This window comes from Gekko japonicus, unplaced genomic scaffold (assembly GCF_001447785.1).
Source record: "Gekko japonicus isolate JY-2015 unplaced genomic scaffold, Gekko_japonicus_V1.1 scaffold2519, whole genome shotgun sequence".
In the NCBI taxonomy this organism is placed as follows: domain Eukaryota; kingdom Metazoa; phylum Chordata; class Lepidosauria; order Squamata; family Gekkonidae; genus Gekko; species Gekko japonicus.
In genome coordinates, this window is record NW_015164271.1 from 215,355 (window position 1) to 231,985 (window position 16,631).

The following is a 16,631-nucleotide window of genomic DNA, read 5'->3' on the forward strand; positions in this document are numbered from 1 at the left end:
CAAGTAAAGTGCCGGGTATACATCCAATCTCCTCCTCCTCCTCCTCAATTTGGCTTCTACCACAAGAGTTTTTGCCCAAATACTACGATGTCGTCCAGAAACGGCTAATGTGATGATGTCATTTCCGGGTCACATGGGAAGTGACAGACGCGTCACTGCAACGTCAACAGGGGCTTGCTCTTTTTCCGGGTAAGAGCACCCCCCCTGGCCAGCTGATTGGTGGTGGCGCAGTGGGGCGTGGCAGCAGGAGACCCCCACCTCCACTGGGGTGGGGGTGTCTGGCAACCCTACGTGGAGAACAGCACCATTCTTTCCCCTGCTTTGGCAGGCATCATTCCTGCCCCTCACCTAACCCCGCAGTCTGCTTACCTGCGACACCGTCGAGCTGCTTAGGATGGGGCTGATGTGCTCCGTAGCCAGGTCAGCGCAGGCCGACATACACACCGTGGACACCAGGAGGATGACCAGGGCCCTGAGGCGGGACCAGTGGACCACGGGGTGGTGGCGGCGGCCGGGCACTAGGGGGGGACGAAGGAGAAGAGGAAGATGAGATGGGATTTATACCCCGCCCTTCGCTCGGAGTCTTTTTAGAGTGGCTTACAAACTTATGAGCGCAGACTCTAATCTGGGAGAACCGGGTGCGATTCCCCACTCCTCCACATGCATCTGCCGGTGGGACCTTGGGCCAGTCACAAGTTCTCTCAGAGCTGTTCTCTCAAGAGCAGTCCTCAAAAGAGCTCTCACAGCCCCACCTACATCACAGGGTGGAGGTAGAGCAGAGAGGTGGCATTTGCGGGCGAGAAGAGCCCAAAGAACGCTGGGCCCCCAACTCAGCCCATCTCCAACCTCCAGGTGGTGAATGTATCAAAAACAAGACAGGCTTCAGTATGACCTTGGGCCAGTCACAAGTTCTTTCAGAGCTCTCCCAGCCCCACTTACCTCACAGGGTGTCTACTTGTGGGGAGGGGAAGGGGACTGTAAGCCGCTCTGAGACCCCTTCGGGTAGTGAAGGGTGGGCTATAAATCCAATCTCTTCTTCCTGACAGCCCCCCCCAAGCAGCGTTCCCTCTAAGCTGAGTCAGCGTGAGCCAGCTCACAGTTCTTTAGCCTCCAGCTCACACGTTTTTGTCTTAGCTCAGGAAGAGGAGGGCTCCAGAGCAAACTAATTGATGCAGCAGCCAAATCGCTCACTCACAACTTTAATGCCCAGGAGCTCACCAAGTAGAATTTCTGCTCACAAGACTCCACAGTGTTGGGTGTTACAAATCAAAACACTTCAGTATTTACAGGGTTAATGATGTTTGTTATAATCAACAGGAAGTCACGTGTTTGTTTGTAACCAATCTGTTTAGACAATAGAATGCCCAGGAACTTTGGAGCTAACTTGCTAGTCTGATTGGAAACCAATGTTTCAAGTATTTATCATATTGGCTTCTCCTCCCCGTTCTTTGTTCTGACTGAGAAGGAGACGCCATACTCTTCCTGTTTTACCTTTTAGCTGTAAGGATGTAGCCATATTAGCTCTTTGTTATTTTCATATCCTGTGTACCTTTTTCCCATGTTAGGTTTATAGTAAACTTTTATATCTTAAAACACACCATGGACTCAGTCTCTTAATACTCTGCTGACTTACTCGAAAAGAATCCCAACACACAGCTTAGAGGGAGCGTTGCCCCCCAAGTCAACCTGATCCCCCAAGTCTAACCCCTCCCCAGCCTGCCCAAGGACTTACTGTGGCAGTCACTGATGTGGATGTCATAGATGTGGGAGTGAGTTTTCAGGGTGAAGACAAGCCCAATGATATACGCCACAGGGAGCAGGATCGACACGGTGTACACCAGGGGCCTGCCATGCACAAAATACAAATTGCAACCTGCACATCCCCCGCTGTGAGAGACACTCTGCCCCTCCAGTCCAGCATCCGACTCCCAACAGAGGTCAGTCAGGTGCCAGAGGAAAGCCCACAAACAGAACCTGTAGATAATGGCTGTCCCATCTCGACCGCTCCCCCGGCATCTGCCAATCAGATGGATTTCTGCCTCTGAACCCGGAGGCCCCTTCAGCTATCGTGGCTAACAGCCAGCAATAGGTCTCTCCTCCTCAACTCTCTCCAAGGTAAAGGAAAAGGTTTCCCTTGTTCGAAAGCCAGTCGAATCCCACTCTAGGGGGTGTTGCTCATCTCTGTTTCCAACCCGAAGAGCCAGCGCTGTCCGAAGACTTCTCCATAGTCATGTGGCCGGCATGACTAAATGCCAAGCCACACAGAACGCTGTTATCTTCCCACTGGAGCAGTACCTATTTAACTACTTGCAATTTCTCGCTTTCGAACTGCTGGGTTGGCAGGAGCTGGGGCCAGAGACGGGCGCTCACTTTGTCATGCGGCACTCGGGTCTCGAACTGCCGAGCTACAGACCTTCCGGTCTGCAGCTCAGCGTCTTAACCTCTGAGCCACCGCTTTTAAATCCATCGAAGCCGGTAGCCAGTACAGCAGTCTAATCTGGCCACCACCTTGGGGCAGTGAGTTCCACAAGTCGAAACATTAGCTCCAGGGCTTTTTTTCCCTGGAAAAATATGTGCCAGAACTCCAACAGGGAAATGGAAGTTTTCAAATCTGTATACTGAAAGACTCGTGAACTTTTAAACACTTTTAAAAGAATGTTGTCGAAGAGGTTCCAGAATTCCAGTCCCGTGTGTTCCCCCGGGGGAAAAAGCCCTGGCTGTGTGAAAGGGTGGTGGCTAGTGCCACTGAGACGCAGCCAGCTTCTGGCAACCCCACAAGGTTTTCGAGGCAAGAGGCAAACAAGAGGTGGCTTTGCCCTGGCCTGCCTCTGCACAGCAACCCTGGACCTCCTTGGTGGTCTCCCAGCCGAGTACTAACCAGGGCTGAACCTCCTTAGCTCCCAAGCTCTGATGAAATCAGGCTAGCCTGTGCCATCCGGGTCAAGGCAAGAGACAAGCAGAGGTGGATTGCCTTTGCCTGCCTCTGCACAGCAACCTGGGAACTTCCGTGGTGGTCTCCCATCCAAATACTAACCAGGGCTAACCCTCCTTAGCTCCCAAGCTCTGATGATGCTAGCCTGGGCCATCCAGGTCAAGGCAAGAGACAAGCAGAGGCGGGTTTGCCATTGCCTGCCTCTGCGTAGCAACCCTGGACTTCCTTGGTGGTCTCCCATCCAAGGACTAACCAGAGCTAACCCTCCTTAGCTCCCAAGCTCTGATGAAATCAGGCTAGCCTGTGCCATCCGGGTCAAGGCAAGAGACAAGCAGAGGCGGGTTTGCCATCGTCTGCCTCTGCGTAGCAACCTTGAACTTCCTTAGCAGTCTCCCATCCAAGTACTGGCCACGCTCAGCCTCGGTTAGCTTCCAGGAGTGGATGAGATCAGGTTAGCCTGGGTCACCCAAGCCAAGGCAAGAGACGTTCAGAGGCGGGTTCGCCCTTGCCTGCCTCTGCACAGCAACCCTAGACCTGCTTGGTGGTCTCCCATCCAAGTACTAACCAGGGCTAACCCTGCTTAGCTCCCAAGCTCTGATGAGATCAGGCTAGCCTGGGCCATCCGGGTCATGGCAAGAGACAAGCAGAGGCTGGTTGGCCCTTGCCTGCCTCTGCGTAGCAACCCTGAACGTCCTTAATGCTCTCCCATCCAACTACTGACCAGGGCCGACCTCGCTTAGCTCCTGAGCTCTGACGAGACCAGGCTAGCCTTTCCTTTTCGGTCATGAACCAACCGAATTCCCCAGGGACGTCCCCCAGTTCTAGTCTCGAGGGGGGCCCAAAGGGACCTCCTGCCAACCCCGCACTCTGCCGATCTCTGCCTCGCTCCCGGAAGCTTCCCACGATCCCGAAAAATAAAACGGAGAGGGAGAGGAGATACAACGGCAGCACCCACCGACTGGCCCAGAGACATGGGGGGCTGCATCCCCCCAGCATCATCACACACGCACACCACCCCCGGCCCCAAAGCCACAGCCAAGAGGAACTTACTGAACCTGACTGTGGTAGAGAGTACCGTTGTTCTCCATCTGCCAAAAGAAACAAGGTCAGGGTCAGATCCTGCGACAAATCCTGCGCGCCCGGAAATCTGCATTCAACACCGTATATCAGCACCGGGCTGGAGCCAGCGACTCCCTTCCTTCTACCGAGGGCACCTGCTTGTGTCGACAGAGCCCCGGGAAACCTTCCGCTACCATGTGGCTCGAACGCCAAGAACAGGGCACGCAGTTCCGTAAGAGGAAGGGCTGATATCTGCACCGACTGCCGTCAGCGAGAGGTTTGGGGCAGGATTTGAACGCAGAGCGCAGGAACGGCCTCGGAAAGAGAAAAATACCAGGGCGACCCACAGCTTTTGGTTTTTTTCGGTTGGACATGGGAAATCCATCCATCTCAGATCTGAGCACAAGAAGCTGACTGTACTGAACCAGACCGTCGGTCAGTGAAGGTCATTACTCGTAGAAGCTCTCCAGGGTCCCAGGCAAAGGTCTTTCACATCACCTCCTGCCTGACCTCATCCTTTGTAGCTGGAGATGCCGGGGATTGAACTGGGGACATTCTGCATGCCAAGCAGAGGCTCTGCCACTGAGCCACAGCCCCTCTTTACAGCTCTCCAGGGTCTCAGGTAGAGGTCTTTCCCATCACCTCCTGCCTGGTCCTTTCGAACTGGAGCTGCCGGGGACTGAACCTGGGACCTTCTGCATGCCAAGCAGAGGCTCTGCCACTGAGCCACGGCCCCTCCCCGGGAAGCTGCCTTATTCTGAATCAGACCCTTGGTCCATCAAGGTCAGTATTGTCTACTTAGATTGGCAGCTGCTTTCCAGGGTCTCAGGCTGACGTCTTTCCCATCACCTCCTGCCTGGTCCTTTTTAACTGGAGATGCTGGGGATTGAAACTGGGACCTTCTGCATGCCAAGCAGAGGCTCTTCCACTGAGCCACAGCCCCTCTTCACAGCTCTCCAGGGTCTCAGGTGGAGGTCTTTCCCATCACCTCCTGCCTGGTCCTTTTATCTGGAGATGCCGGGGATTGAACCTGGGACCTTCTGCATGCCAAGAAGTGTTCTACCACTGAGCCATGGCCCCTCTTTACAGCTCTCCAGGGTCTCAGGCTGAAGATGCCAGAGATGGAACCTGGGACCTTCTGCATGCCAAGCAGAGGTTCTTCCACTGAGCCACAGTCCCTCTTTACAGCTCTCCAGGGTCTCAGACTGAGGTCTTTCCCATCACCTCCTGCCTGGTCCTTTTAACTGGAGATGCCGGGGATTGAACCTGGGACCTTCTGCATGCCAAGCAGAGGCTCCACCACTGAGCCACGGCACCTCTGGTTGCTGAAGGGGCCCAATCCTGCTCCTGGGTCACAAAAAGGGTTAGCAAGACCTGGTGAATGGGGCCAGCCATGGCGGGTGGAGTGTGCCATTAACTTGGTTCTGCCAGGACGGCGCCATGCACCACGGATGCTACCAGTGTTCCCTCTAAGCTGAGTGACTGTGAGCTAGCTCACAGTTTTTTTAGCGTCCGGCTCACACATTTTTGCCTCAGCTCAGGAAGGGATGGCTCCCGAGCAAACTAATTTATGCAGCGGCCAAATGGCTTGCTCACAACTTCAATGCCAGCAGCTCACACAGTAGACTTTTTGCTCACAAGTCTCCACAGCTCAGAGGAAGCACTGGATGCTACTCCCCTGCCTTCTATCAAACACAGAGCAAGACTCCTTCCAGTAGAGCACGAGAATTGTTGGTGCCAACCCAGTGGGGCGTGCCGCAATGCATTTCTGTTCCAAGTCACGATTTTTAATGCACAGGGTTCTCAATACAGCCAAGGCCAGAGTGCGCCATGTTCACAAACACTGCAGCCGGCAAGGATACTCCCCCCCACACACACACACACGGGCAAGTTTCCGCTCACCAAATCCAAGTGGCAGTTCTGACAGATGTAGTGCCCCACGGGCTCTTGGGTGATGTTCTGGCATTCCCCGCAGACCAGCCGCCCGTACACTTTGGAGAAGAGGGTGGGCGCAAAGACACCTGGCCGAGGAGAGCACAGAAAGGTGAGCGAAGAAGAAGAAGAAGAAGACAAAAAAGAAGATGAAGAAGAGGAGATTGGATTTATACCCTGCTCTTCACTCAGTCTCAGAGCAGCTTACAATCTCCTTTCCCTTCCCCTCCCCGCAACAGACATCCTGTGAGGCATGTGGGGCTGAGACAGCTCTGTCAAGGACTGCTCTTGAGAGAACAGCTGTGAGAGAACTTGGGGCAGCCTAACTCATCTCAAAGGGTTGTTGTGAGGATAAAATAGAGGACAGGAGAACATAAGAACATCACAAGAGCCCCACTGGATCAGACCAATGGTCTGTCTAGTCCAGCATCTTGTCTCATTGGTGGCCAACCAGGTCCTCTGGAGGGCCAACCACAGGGCAGAGAGGCCGAGGCCTTCCCCTGAGAAGAACATCAGAAGAGCCCTGCTGGATCAGACCAGTGAGGGTCCATCTAGTCCAGCATCCTTTCTCGGTCAGTGGCCAGCCAGTCCCTCTGGAGGGCCAACCACAGGGCACAGAGGCCGAGGCCTTCCCCTGAGAAGAACATCAGAAGAGCCCTGCCAGATCAGACCAGTGAGGGTCCCTCTAGTCCAGCCTCCTGTCTCACACAGGGGCCAGCCAGTTCCTGTGGAGGGCCAACAAACAGGGCATAGAGACCAGGAAGAACAATGTAAGCCACTTTTGACTTATATATCAGCTGCTTTGGGTTCCCCATTGGGAAGAAACGGGGGTATAAGTGAGGTAAAATAATAAAAATTGAATTTAAAAATAGTAAAAGCCGCCCAATGCGCTTTGACACATTACAATTAGCAGCAATGCACTGAATGTAGCCACAGGGGAACTTCGCTGGGCCGAGGTTAGTAGCTGTGGAAGTGCATGTGGCGTCCTTCCTATTGAGGGGGCCTGTTTTTCCTTTAAATCATACTCTGTGATGTGTCTGCTTATAGGGAAAACGTTTTTCCCGTTAATTCACACTTTGTATATATAAACTTGGTAGTTACAATCATCTTAGCCCATGGCAGGTTCCACTACACATTACAGCTGTTATGATTATTGAAAATCTTCTTTGATAATTCTGAGACGTCACCAGAGGATATGAACTACTGAGAGACAGTTTTTGTCCCACATCTTTGTTCAGAAGAAGATCTTCCTTCGAAACGGCAAGACATTCTGGAGATCACCGTCAATATATTTTTCTATGATTATGTGTATTATTTTTGTTCACTTTTCTATGATTCTTTAAAGACATATATTAAGCATCACTTTTTCACAGTTTTTCTTGTTCTCCGTAGTTATCTGCTGCCACCAGGAATTAAAAATTCCAAATCTCTTTCCTTTGGTAGTGCGACCCAGGGTCTGGGCACTTCAGAGGACTCTGTGGCCCCCGAGAAAGGACTGTACTGATTCCTGGGATATATTTAAACAAAAATGGATTTACTGAACAAAATAGGTTTCTGGGAAAAGGAACTTGTAAAAGATAACTAGGAAGCTTGGTGTCAACACCAGTCTCTCAGACAGCAAAATTCCACTCTGACAGGATTCTCTCTCTGTCTCATATGTGTAGCTGACTTTTCCACACAAGATAGAACATTGGTCTAGCCACACAGTTTAGACACAGCTTGTTTCTTTTCCACATAGACTCTCTCACAAAACTTTTAGAGTCACAGAGACTCTCCTCAAAGCCCTTCACTCTCCAAAGACACACACACACACACACACACACAGAACTCTGTCATAAAACACACACACACACACAGATTCCTCTCAGAACATCTCCTCCCACACTCTCAGCCATCAGCCAATCACAGCACACGCATCTCCCCCCCCATCGCCCTCCTTGCATTACTGCAGTCAAACGAACATTTAAAGGAACACACACACATCAAAACAAGGAATCATCATCCTCAATAAAACAATCTTTTTAGTTAACAGCAGGGCTCTTTTTGTAGAAAAAGCCCAGCAGGAACTCATTAGCATAATAGGCCACCCCCAACAACAGAAACTCATTAGCATATTAGGCCACACCCCTGATAGCACAGCTCATTGGCATATTAGGCCACACACCACATGTTACCAGAAGTGTGGTCATCCAGCCACACCCACCTTTTGCTTCTTATTCTGTTTACTTTGTTGTCAAAACCCAGGGCTTTTTTTGTAGCAGGAACTCCTTTGCAAGTTAGGCCACACACCCCTAATGTAGCCAATCCTAATGAGTTTCTGCTGTTAGGTGTGGCCTATTATGCTAATGAGTTCCTGCTGGGCGTGGCCAACTCAGGAGCCAGCCGGAACTCCGTTCCTGTGCGTTCCTGCCCAAAAATAGCCCTGGTTAACAGTAAACATGGCTTTCAAGTTGCAAGGTCATACACAATTATATTAGTATGGGATCACACCTTCTCTCAAGTTATAACAACAAAATCACTCAAAACGACTAATTCAGTTTATGTTGTAACATTACCCTATCTCTATTTTTTGATATTTCACATTGTTCATTGTCTAATATATCAATCAATATTTTCTATTGCAAATTTATTTATTCAGAAATTGTAATTACATACGAACGACTCAATTTGAAAAGTAATTCACTCGTGTTGTTATGTTTGTTACAAATCTTATTACTCAATACTCAATTATTACTCAATTACTTATTATTGAGAGCCAGTTAGGTGTAGTGGTTAAGTGCGCGGACTCTAATCTGGGAGAGCCAGGTTTGATTCCCCACTCCTCCACTTGCACCTGGCTGGATGACCTTGGGAAAGCCGTAGTTCTGATAAGAGCTGTTCTTGCAAAAGAGCTGTTTCTGTCAAGAGGTCTCTCAACCCCACCCACCTCACAGGGTGTCTGTTGTGGGGAGGGGAGGGGAAAAGAGTTTGTAAGCTGCTCTGAGACACCTTTGGGTAGTGAAGAGCGGGGTATAAATCCAATCTCCTCTTCTTCTTCAATAAAAAATTTAAATTAAAAACAAACAAACAAGGATTCATTACAGTGCGCACCTAAAGCCGCGTTCGTGGCTATGGCAGAAAGGGAAACTAGTTAGCAAGAAAAGGGGCAGCCATCCCTAGCCCCCCCACACCCCACTTACCTCCCACGGACAGGAAGAGCAGGGCAGAGCTGACCCCGGCCGAGCGGCTGTTGAACCTCTGCTCTTGGTGCCGGGTGCCTCCGATCACCATGCACAGGCCCTGGAAGGCAAGAAAAGGCACAGGGGGTCTTCACCCTGCCCTCGCAGCCCGGAATCAGAGAGGGAAACAGTGCACGGGAAGAGCGAGCAGAAGACGACCTTCAGTTCCGCACACCGCACCGGGTGGGTGTGAGCCCCCGCCTCTTCCTCTGGGCCCCGACACCCCCTGTTCTGCACCCCATCCACTACACCCCACATAGCAAGAACTGTGGGGGGGGGGGAGGTTGGACCGATGGCAGTTCCAAGTTCCACAAGGCAATCCATTTTGTTCTGAAGTCTCATATTCCAGCAACGTCATACAACTGCCATAGACCAGCGGCGACAAAGTTTGGGGGAAAGAAGTAGGAAAAATGTATTGATTGCTGTCCCACCCCTCCCAGTAAAATTAGCACACGCTCACTGAGCAGCAGTGTGTGTGAACAAGATCTTGGGATACGGGTGGACCCTAAGTTAAACATGAGCAGCCAGTGTGATGCGGCGACAAAAAAGGCTAATGCGATCTCGGGGTGGGCTCTTTTTGTAGCAGGTACTCATTTGCATATTAAGCAACACACCCCTAATGTAGCCAATCCTCCAAGAGCTTACAGTAGCTCCTGTAAGAAGAGCTCTGTAAGCTCTTGGAGGATTGGCTACATTAGGGGTGTGTGGCCTAATATGAAAGGAGTCCCTGCTACAAATCCTTTTTAAATTAAATTAAATTTAAATTAAATCGCCAGATGTCATAGCCCCGCTGTACACTGCATTGGTCAGGCCACCCCTAAAGTCTTGTGTGCAGTTCTGGAGGCCTCACTTCCAAAAGGATGTGGACAGAATGGAGCGGGTGCAGAGGAGAGCGACGAGGATGATCGGGGGCCTGGAGACCAAGCCCTGTGAGGAAAGGCTGAGGGACTTGGGAATGTTCCGTCTGGAGAAGAGGAGGTGGAGGGGGGGACTCACCGGGATAAAAAGGACGCAGCCCAGGAGGGTCCCCGTCAGAGCGGACTTGACGATTTCCTCGTAGCACTTGTTCTTCTCGCGCGTGCCTTTGATGAGCGCCGTGATGTAGAACGTCAACTCGGTGACGGAGCCGAAGGTGGCGTTCACCACCGCCCCCACCGCAAAGGTACTCTGGGCGGAGATGCTGGAAGATCAAGAGAGAGCAGTGGGGACCTCGAAGAGACCAAGCTGTTGAGCCCAACCGGCTAAACTGGAATGGGGGAAAGATCCGGATTCAAATCACTCCCTAGCCGTGAAGCAGACTCAACTGCACCCACCTCACAGGGTCGTTGTGGGGATAAAACGAGAAACAGAGACCCCCAAAAGGAGCTGGGTATATTTAGCCTGGAGAGGAGACGGCTGAGAGGTGATATGATAACCATCTTGAAGGACTTGAAGGGCTGTCCTATAGAGGATGGTGCGGAGTTGTTTTCTGTTGCCCCAGAAGGTCAGACCAGAACCAACGAGTGGAAATGAAATCAGAAGAGTTTTCGGCTAAACATCTGGAAGGACTCCCTGACTTTTAGAGCTGTTCCTCAGTGGAACAGGCTTCCTCGGGAGGTGGTGGGCCCTCCTTCTTGGGAGGTTTTCAAGCAGGGGCCAGATGGTCATCGGACAGCAGTGCTGATTTTGTGAACTGAGGCCGATCACGAGAGGGAGGGCAGGAAGGGTTGCCTCAGTGCTTGGTTCTCGTGGCCCTTTCTTACACGCCCAGGGAAAAATGCTGATCGCCACTTTGGGGTCAGGGAGCCATTTTCTACAGGCCAGTTTTGGCTGGAGATCCTGGAGCTTTTTTGCCCTCGTCTGGATGTGGAGCAGGGGTCACTGTGTGTGTGTGTATTTGTGAATTTCCTGCACTGTGCGGGAGGTTGGACTAGATGACTTTGGAGATCCCTTCCAACTTTATGATTCTGTGATTCTAACCTCAAGCTCCGCAAAGGAAGATGGGGATTTTTAAAAAGGCAACAGAGACTGTAGGAAGGAGCTCTCTGTTCGCCCATCCTAAACCGCTTTGTAAACTATATCTGCTAGATTTGATCAAGACAGGTCGCCGTGTTAGTCTGTCTGTATAAATCTGTATAAGCCGTGTTAGTCTGTCTGTATAAGTCTGTATAAGCTCAAGTGGTTAAGATGCTGAACTGCAGGCTGTGGAAGGTCAGTAGTTCAGCAGTTCGAGACCCGAGTGTGCCGCATGACGGAGTGAGCTCCCGTCTCCAGTTCCGGCTCCTGCCAACCTAGCAGTTCAAAAGCAAGAAATTGCAAGTAGATAAATAGGGACCCTCATGGATCACTGCCTTGTCGTGGCGAGGGGGCTTGCGCAGTTCAATGAAGCTGTGGGCTATGCCGTGAAGGGCCACCCAAGACGGACAGGCCACAGCAGAGAACTCAGACCAAGCGTGATCCACCTGGAGAAGGAAATGGCAACCCACTCCAGTATGTTTGCCAAGAAAACCCCATGGACAGTATCAAAAGGCTAAAAGATATGACGCCGGAAGATGAGCCCCTCAGGTCGGAAGGTGTCCAATATGCTACTGAGGAAGAGCAGAGGACAAGTACAAGTAACCCCAGAAAGAGTGAAGCGGCTGGGCCAAAGCCGAAAGGACGCTCAGTTGTGGATGTGTCTGATGGTGAAAGGAAAGTCCGATGCTGCAAAGAACAATACTGCATAGGAACCTGGAATGTAAGATCTATGAATCAAGGTAAGCTTGACGTGGTCAAAAATGAGATGGCAAGACTGAACATCGATATCCTAGGAATCAGTGAACTAAAGTGGACAGGAATGGGCGAATTTAACTCAGAAGACCATTATATCTACTACTGTGGCCAGGAATCTCGTAGAAAAAATGGTGTGGCCTTTATAGTCAACAAGAGAGTGCAAAAGGCAGTACTGGGATACAATCTCAAAAATGACAGAATGATTTCTGTCCGATTCCAAGGCAAACCATTCAACATCACAGTAATCCAAGTCTATGCCCCAACCACTGATGCAGAAGAGGCTGAAGTGGACCGGTTCTATGAAGACCTACAACACCTCCTAGAACTAACACCAAAAAATGATGTCCTCATCATCATAGGGGACTGGAATGCTAAAGTAGGAAGTCAAAAGGTAACTGGAATAACAGACAAGTTTGGCCTTGGAAAGCAAAATGAAGCAGGGCAAAGGTTAACAGAGTTTTGTCAAGAGAACACACTGGTCATAGCGAACACCCTTTTCCAACAACCTAAGAGGCGACTCTACACATGGACATCACCAGATGGGCAACACCGAAATCAGATTGACTATATAATTTGCAGTCAAAGATGGAGAAGCTCTATCCAGTCAGTAAAAACAAGACCTGGAGCTGACTGTGGTTCAGATCATGAGCTACTCATTGCAAAATTCAGACTTAAACTGAAGAAAATTGGGAAAACCACGAGGCCATTCAGGTTTGACCTAGATCGCATCCCTGATGAATATACAGTAGAGGTGAAGAATAGATTCAAGGGTCTGGATTTGATAGATAGAGTGCCTGAAGAACTATGGACAGAGGTTCGTGACATCGTACAGGAGGCAGCAATCACCACCATACCAAAGAAAAAGAAATGCAAGAAAGCAAAATGGCTTTCTGATGAGGCTTTACAAATAGCAGAGGAAAGAAGGAAAGCGAAAGGCAAAGGCGAAAAGGAAAGATTTACCCAACTGAACGCAGATTTCCAGAGAACAGCAAGGAGAGATAAGGAGGCCTTCCTGAATGAACAGTGCAAAGTAATAGAAGAAAACAATAGAATGGGAAGGACTAGAGATCTCTTCAAGAAAATTGGAGAAATCAAGGGAGCGTTCCATGCAAAGCTGGCCATGATAAAGGACAAAAACGGTAGGGACCTAACAGAAGCAGAAGAGATTAGGAAAAGATGGCAAGAATACACAGAAGAACTATACAAGAAAGACCTCAATGTCCTTGACAAACACGACGGTATAATCACTGACCTTGAGCCAGACATCCTGGAATGTGAAGTTAAATGGGCCTTAGAAAGCATTACTAACAACAAAGCTAGTGGAGGTGATGGTATTCCAGCTGAGCTATTCAAAGTCTTAGAAGATGATGCTGTTAAAGTTCTGCACTCCATTTGCCAGCAAATTTGGAAAACGCAACAGTGGCCACAGGATTGGAAAAGATCAGTATACATTCCAATCCCAAAGAAGGGCAATGCCAAGGAATGTTCAAACTATCGCACAATTGCACTCATATCACACGCTAGCAAGGTCATGCTCAAGATCCTACAAGCTAGGCTTCAACAGTACGTGGATAGAGAACTACCAGAAGTACAAGCTGGGTTTCGAAGAGGTAGAGGAACGAGAGATCATATTGCCAACATTCGCTGGATTATGGAGAAAGCAAGAGAGTACCAGAAAAATATCTACTTCTGCTTCATTGACTATGCTAAAGCCTTTGACTGTGTGGATCACAACAAACTATGGCAGGTCCTTAAAGAGATGGGAGTACCAGACCACCTCACATGTCTCTTGAGAAACCTGTATAAGGGCCAAGAAGCGACAGTTAGAACCGGATACGGAACAACTGATTGGTTCAGCATAGGAAAAGGAGTACGACAAGGATGTATACTGTCACCTTGCTTATTTAATATATATGCAGAGTACATCATGCGAAATGCTGGCCTGGATGAATCACAAGCGGGAATTAAGATTGCTGGGGAAAAGATCAACAACCTCAGATATGCAGATGATACCACTCTAATGGCTGAAAGTGAAAAGGATCTAAAGAGCCTCTTGCTCAGAGTAAAAGAGGAGAGCGCAAAAGTGGGCTTGAAGCTCAACATCAAAAAAACTAAGATCATGGCATCCGGCCCCATCACTCCTTGGCAAATAGAAGGGGAAGTCGTGGAAGTAGTGACAGACTTCACGTTCCTGGGATCCCAGATCACCGCAGACTGTGACTGCAGCCATGAAATTAAAAGACGCCTGCTCCTTGGGAGGAAAGCGATGGCGAACCTAAACAGCATGATAAAAAGTAGAGACATCACCCTGCCAACAAAAGTCCGCATGGTCAAAGCAATGGTATTCCCAGTAGTCATGTATGGCTGCGAGAGCTGGACTATAAGGAAGGCCGAGCGCCGAAGAATAGATTCTTTTGAACTATGGTGCTGGAGGAGACTCTTGAGAGTCCCTTGGACTGCAAGAAGAACAAATCAGTCAATCCTCAAAGAAATCAACCCTGACTGTTCCCTGGAAGGCCAGATAATGAAACTGAAGCTCAAATACTTTGGCCACCAAATGAGAAGGGAGCACTCACTGGAGAAGACCCTGATGCTTGGAAAGATTGAAGGTCAAAGAAGACGGGGACGGCAAAGGATGAGATGGTTAGACAGTGTCATCGATGCAACGAACATGAAGTTGAGCCAACTTCAGAGGACGGCAGAAGACCGGAAGGCCTGGAGAGAGCTCGTCCATGGGGTCGCGAAGAGTCGGACTCGACTGTGCGACTGAACAACAAAAAATAGGGACCACTTCGGTGGGAAGGGAACAGCATTCCGTGCGCCTTGGCATTTAGTCATGCCGGCCACATGACCACAGAAATGTCTTCGGACAGCGCTGGCTCTTCGGCTTTGAAACGGAAATGAGCACCGCAACCCTAGAGTCGGATTCGACTGGCTTTCGATTAAGGGAACCTTTACCTTTATAAGTAGAAAAGAGCAAGAGCCCAGGAGCACCTTCAAGACTAACAAAACATCTGGCAGGGGAGGAGTTTTCGTAAGCCACTGCATCTGAAGAAGTGAGCCATGATTCACAAAAGCTCCTCTCCTGCCACAAATTTGCTTAGTCTTTACGGTGCTCCTGGACGCTTGCTCTTTTCTACTGCTAGATTTGAGTAGACTTTGCAGGGAGATGCAGGGACTTCCCTTCGTCAACACCTTAGAGACCAACAAGATATTTGAGGTGCAAGCTTTCGAGAGTCAAAACTCCCTTCGTCAGATACCAGCAGGCATGGAGAACCCTACGTCCTTATATCCCAATCGGAAGGTGGGACGGGTGTTGCAAAGAAAAGAGTCAAGACATAGAGGTGCCCCTCTCGCTTTGGCTGGGCTATCAGGACGCAGCGACAGTGTTCCCTCTAAGCTGGGTTAGCGTGAGCTGGCTCACAGTTTGTTAGCCTCCGGCTCACACATTTTTTTGTCTCCGCTCAGGAAGGAGGGCTCCGGAGCAGACCTGATTTATGCAGCAGCCAAACCGCTCGCTCACCACTTGAATGCCAGCAGCTCACCAAGTAGAATTTCTGCTCAAAGGACTCCACGGCTTAGAGGGAGCATTGCAACCTCCGTTTCTACTCATACCTGACGAAAGGAGCTTTCACTCTTGGAACCTCACACCCCGAAGATCTTGTTGCTCTCAAAGGTGCTATGGGACCCAAATCTAGCTGTTCTACTGAAGAGAAGAAGAAGAGATTAAGATTTATATCCTGCCCTTCACTACCCACAGGAGTTTCAGAGCGGCTCACAATCGCCTTTCCCTTCCCCTCCCCACCACAGACACCCTGGGAGGTAGGTGGGGCTGGGAGGAGGAGGAGATTGGATTTATACCCCACTCTTCACTCAGAGTGGCTTACAGTCTCCTTTCCCTTCCCCTCCCCACAACAGACACCCTGTGAGGCAGGTGGGGCTGAGAGGAGGAGGAGAAGGAGATGACGATACCCCACCACTCAGAGTGGCTTACAGTCTCCTACCCTGTGAGGTAGGCGGGGCTGAGAGAGCTCTCTCAAAGACTGCTCTTGAGAGAACAACTCTGAGAGAACTTGTTCCAAAAATGTGCTGCGTGAGCCGCTCCTTGAATTGGCTTCTCTCCCCCCCCCCCCCCCCCCCCCCCAGCCAGGAAGAGCTCTTCTCCAGACTTGGCAAGAAAATCCATTTTTAGGGCTTGGAAGGATCGCAGCCCTTGTAGCAAGGAAAGGGTTAAGAGCTCTGGGAGGGGCCAGGAGAGCCTTGGGACTAGAGGAACAATCCTCCTCCTCCTCCTTCTCCTCCTCTTTGCCTGCCAGGAGCAAAACCCATAATAATAATGCAAGCCGGCAATTACCGGCAATTAGCGGTCTGCCTGAAAAGAACATCTGGGAGGCCTCTGCAACAGCTGGCTCGTTGGTCTAGGGGTATGATTCTCGCTTTGGGTGCGAGAGGTCCCGGGTTCAAATCCCGGACGAGCCCTTCTTTTTCCCTCAGCAGCACAGGCAGAGAGACAGAGACGAGTGGGTAGGGGGGAATAAAATTTTATACCTACGTCTAGAAGAAGAAGAGAAGAGACTGGATTTATACCCTGCTCTTCACTCAGGGTCTCAGAGCAGCTTACAAACCCCTTTCCCTTCCTCTCCCCACAACAGACACCCTGTGAGGCAGGTGGGGGGGTGAGAGAGCTCATTCGAGGACTGCTCCTGAGAGAACAGCTCTGAGAGAACTTGTGACTGACC

General features: G+C 50.3%; 1 protein-coding gene and 1 non-coding gene across 2 annotated transcripts in view; one reads left to right on the forward strand and one right to left on the reverse strand.

Annotated features, from left to right (window-relative positions):
* LOC107108323 (putative cation exchanger C521.04c) overlaps positions 1-16,631 on the reverse strand; it is a gene marked incomplete at its 5' end in the record, with an annotated part of 52,559 nt that overhangs the window by 11,634 nt on the left and 24,294 nt on the right. The window contains 6 exons of the mRNA XM_015408744.1: positions 370-518; positions 1,733-1,845; positions 3,983-4,020; positions 5,894-6,012; positions 9,103-9,202; positions 10,138-10,321. Of these exons, the coding sequence (XP_015264230.1) occupies positions 370-518; positions 1,733-1,845; positions 3,983-4,020; positions 5,894-6,012; positions 9,103-9,202; positions 10,138-10,321 (703 nt within the window). The remainder of the gene's footprint in view (positions 1-369; positions 519-1,732; positions 1,846-3,982; positions 4,021-5,893; positions 6,013-9,102; positions 9,203-10,137; positions 10,322-16,631) is intronic.
* On the forward strand, positions 16,300-16,371 carry TRNAP-UGG. The gene has a single exon. It is a non-coding gene; the product is annotated as a tRNA-Pro (tRNA).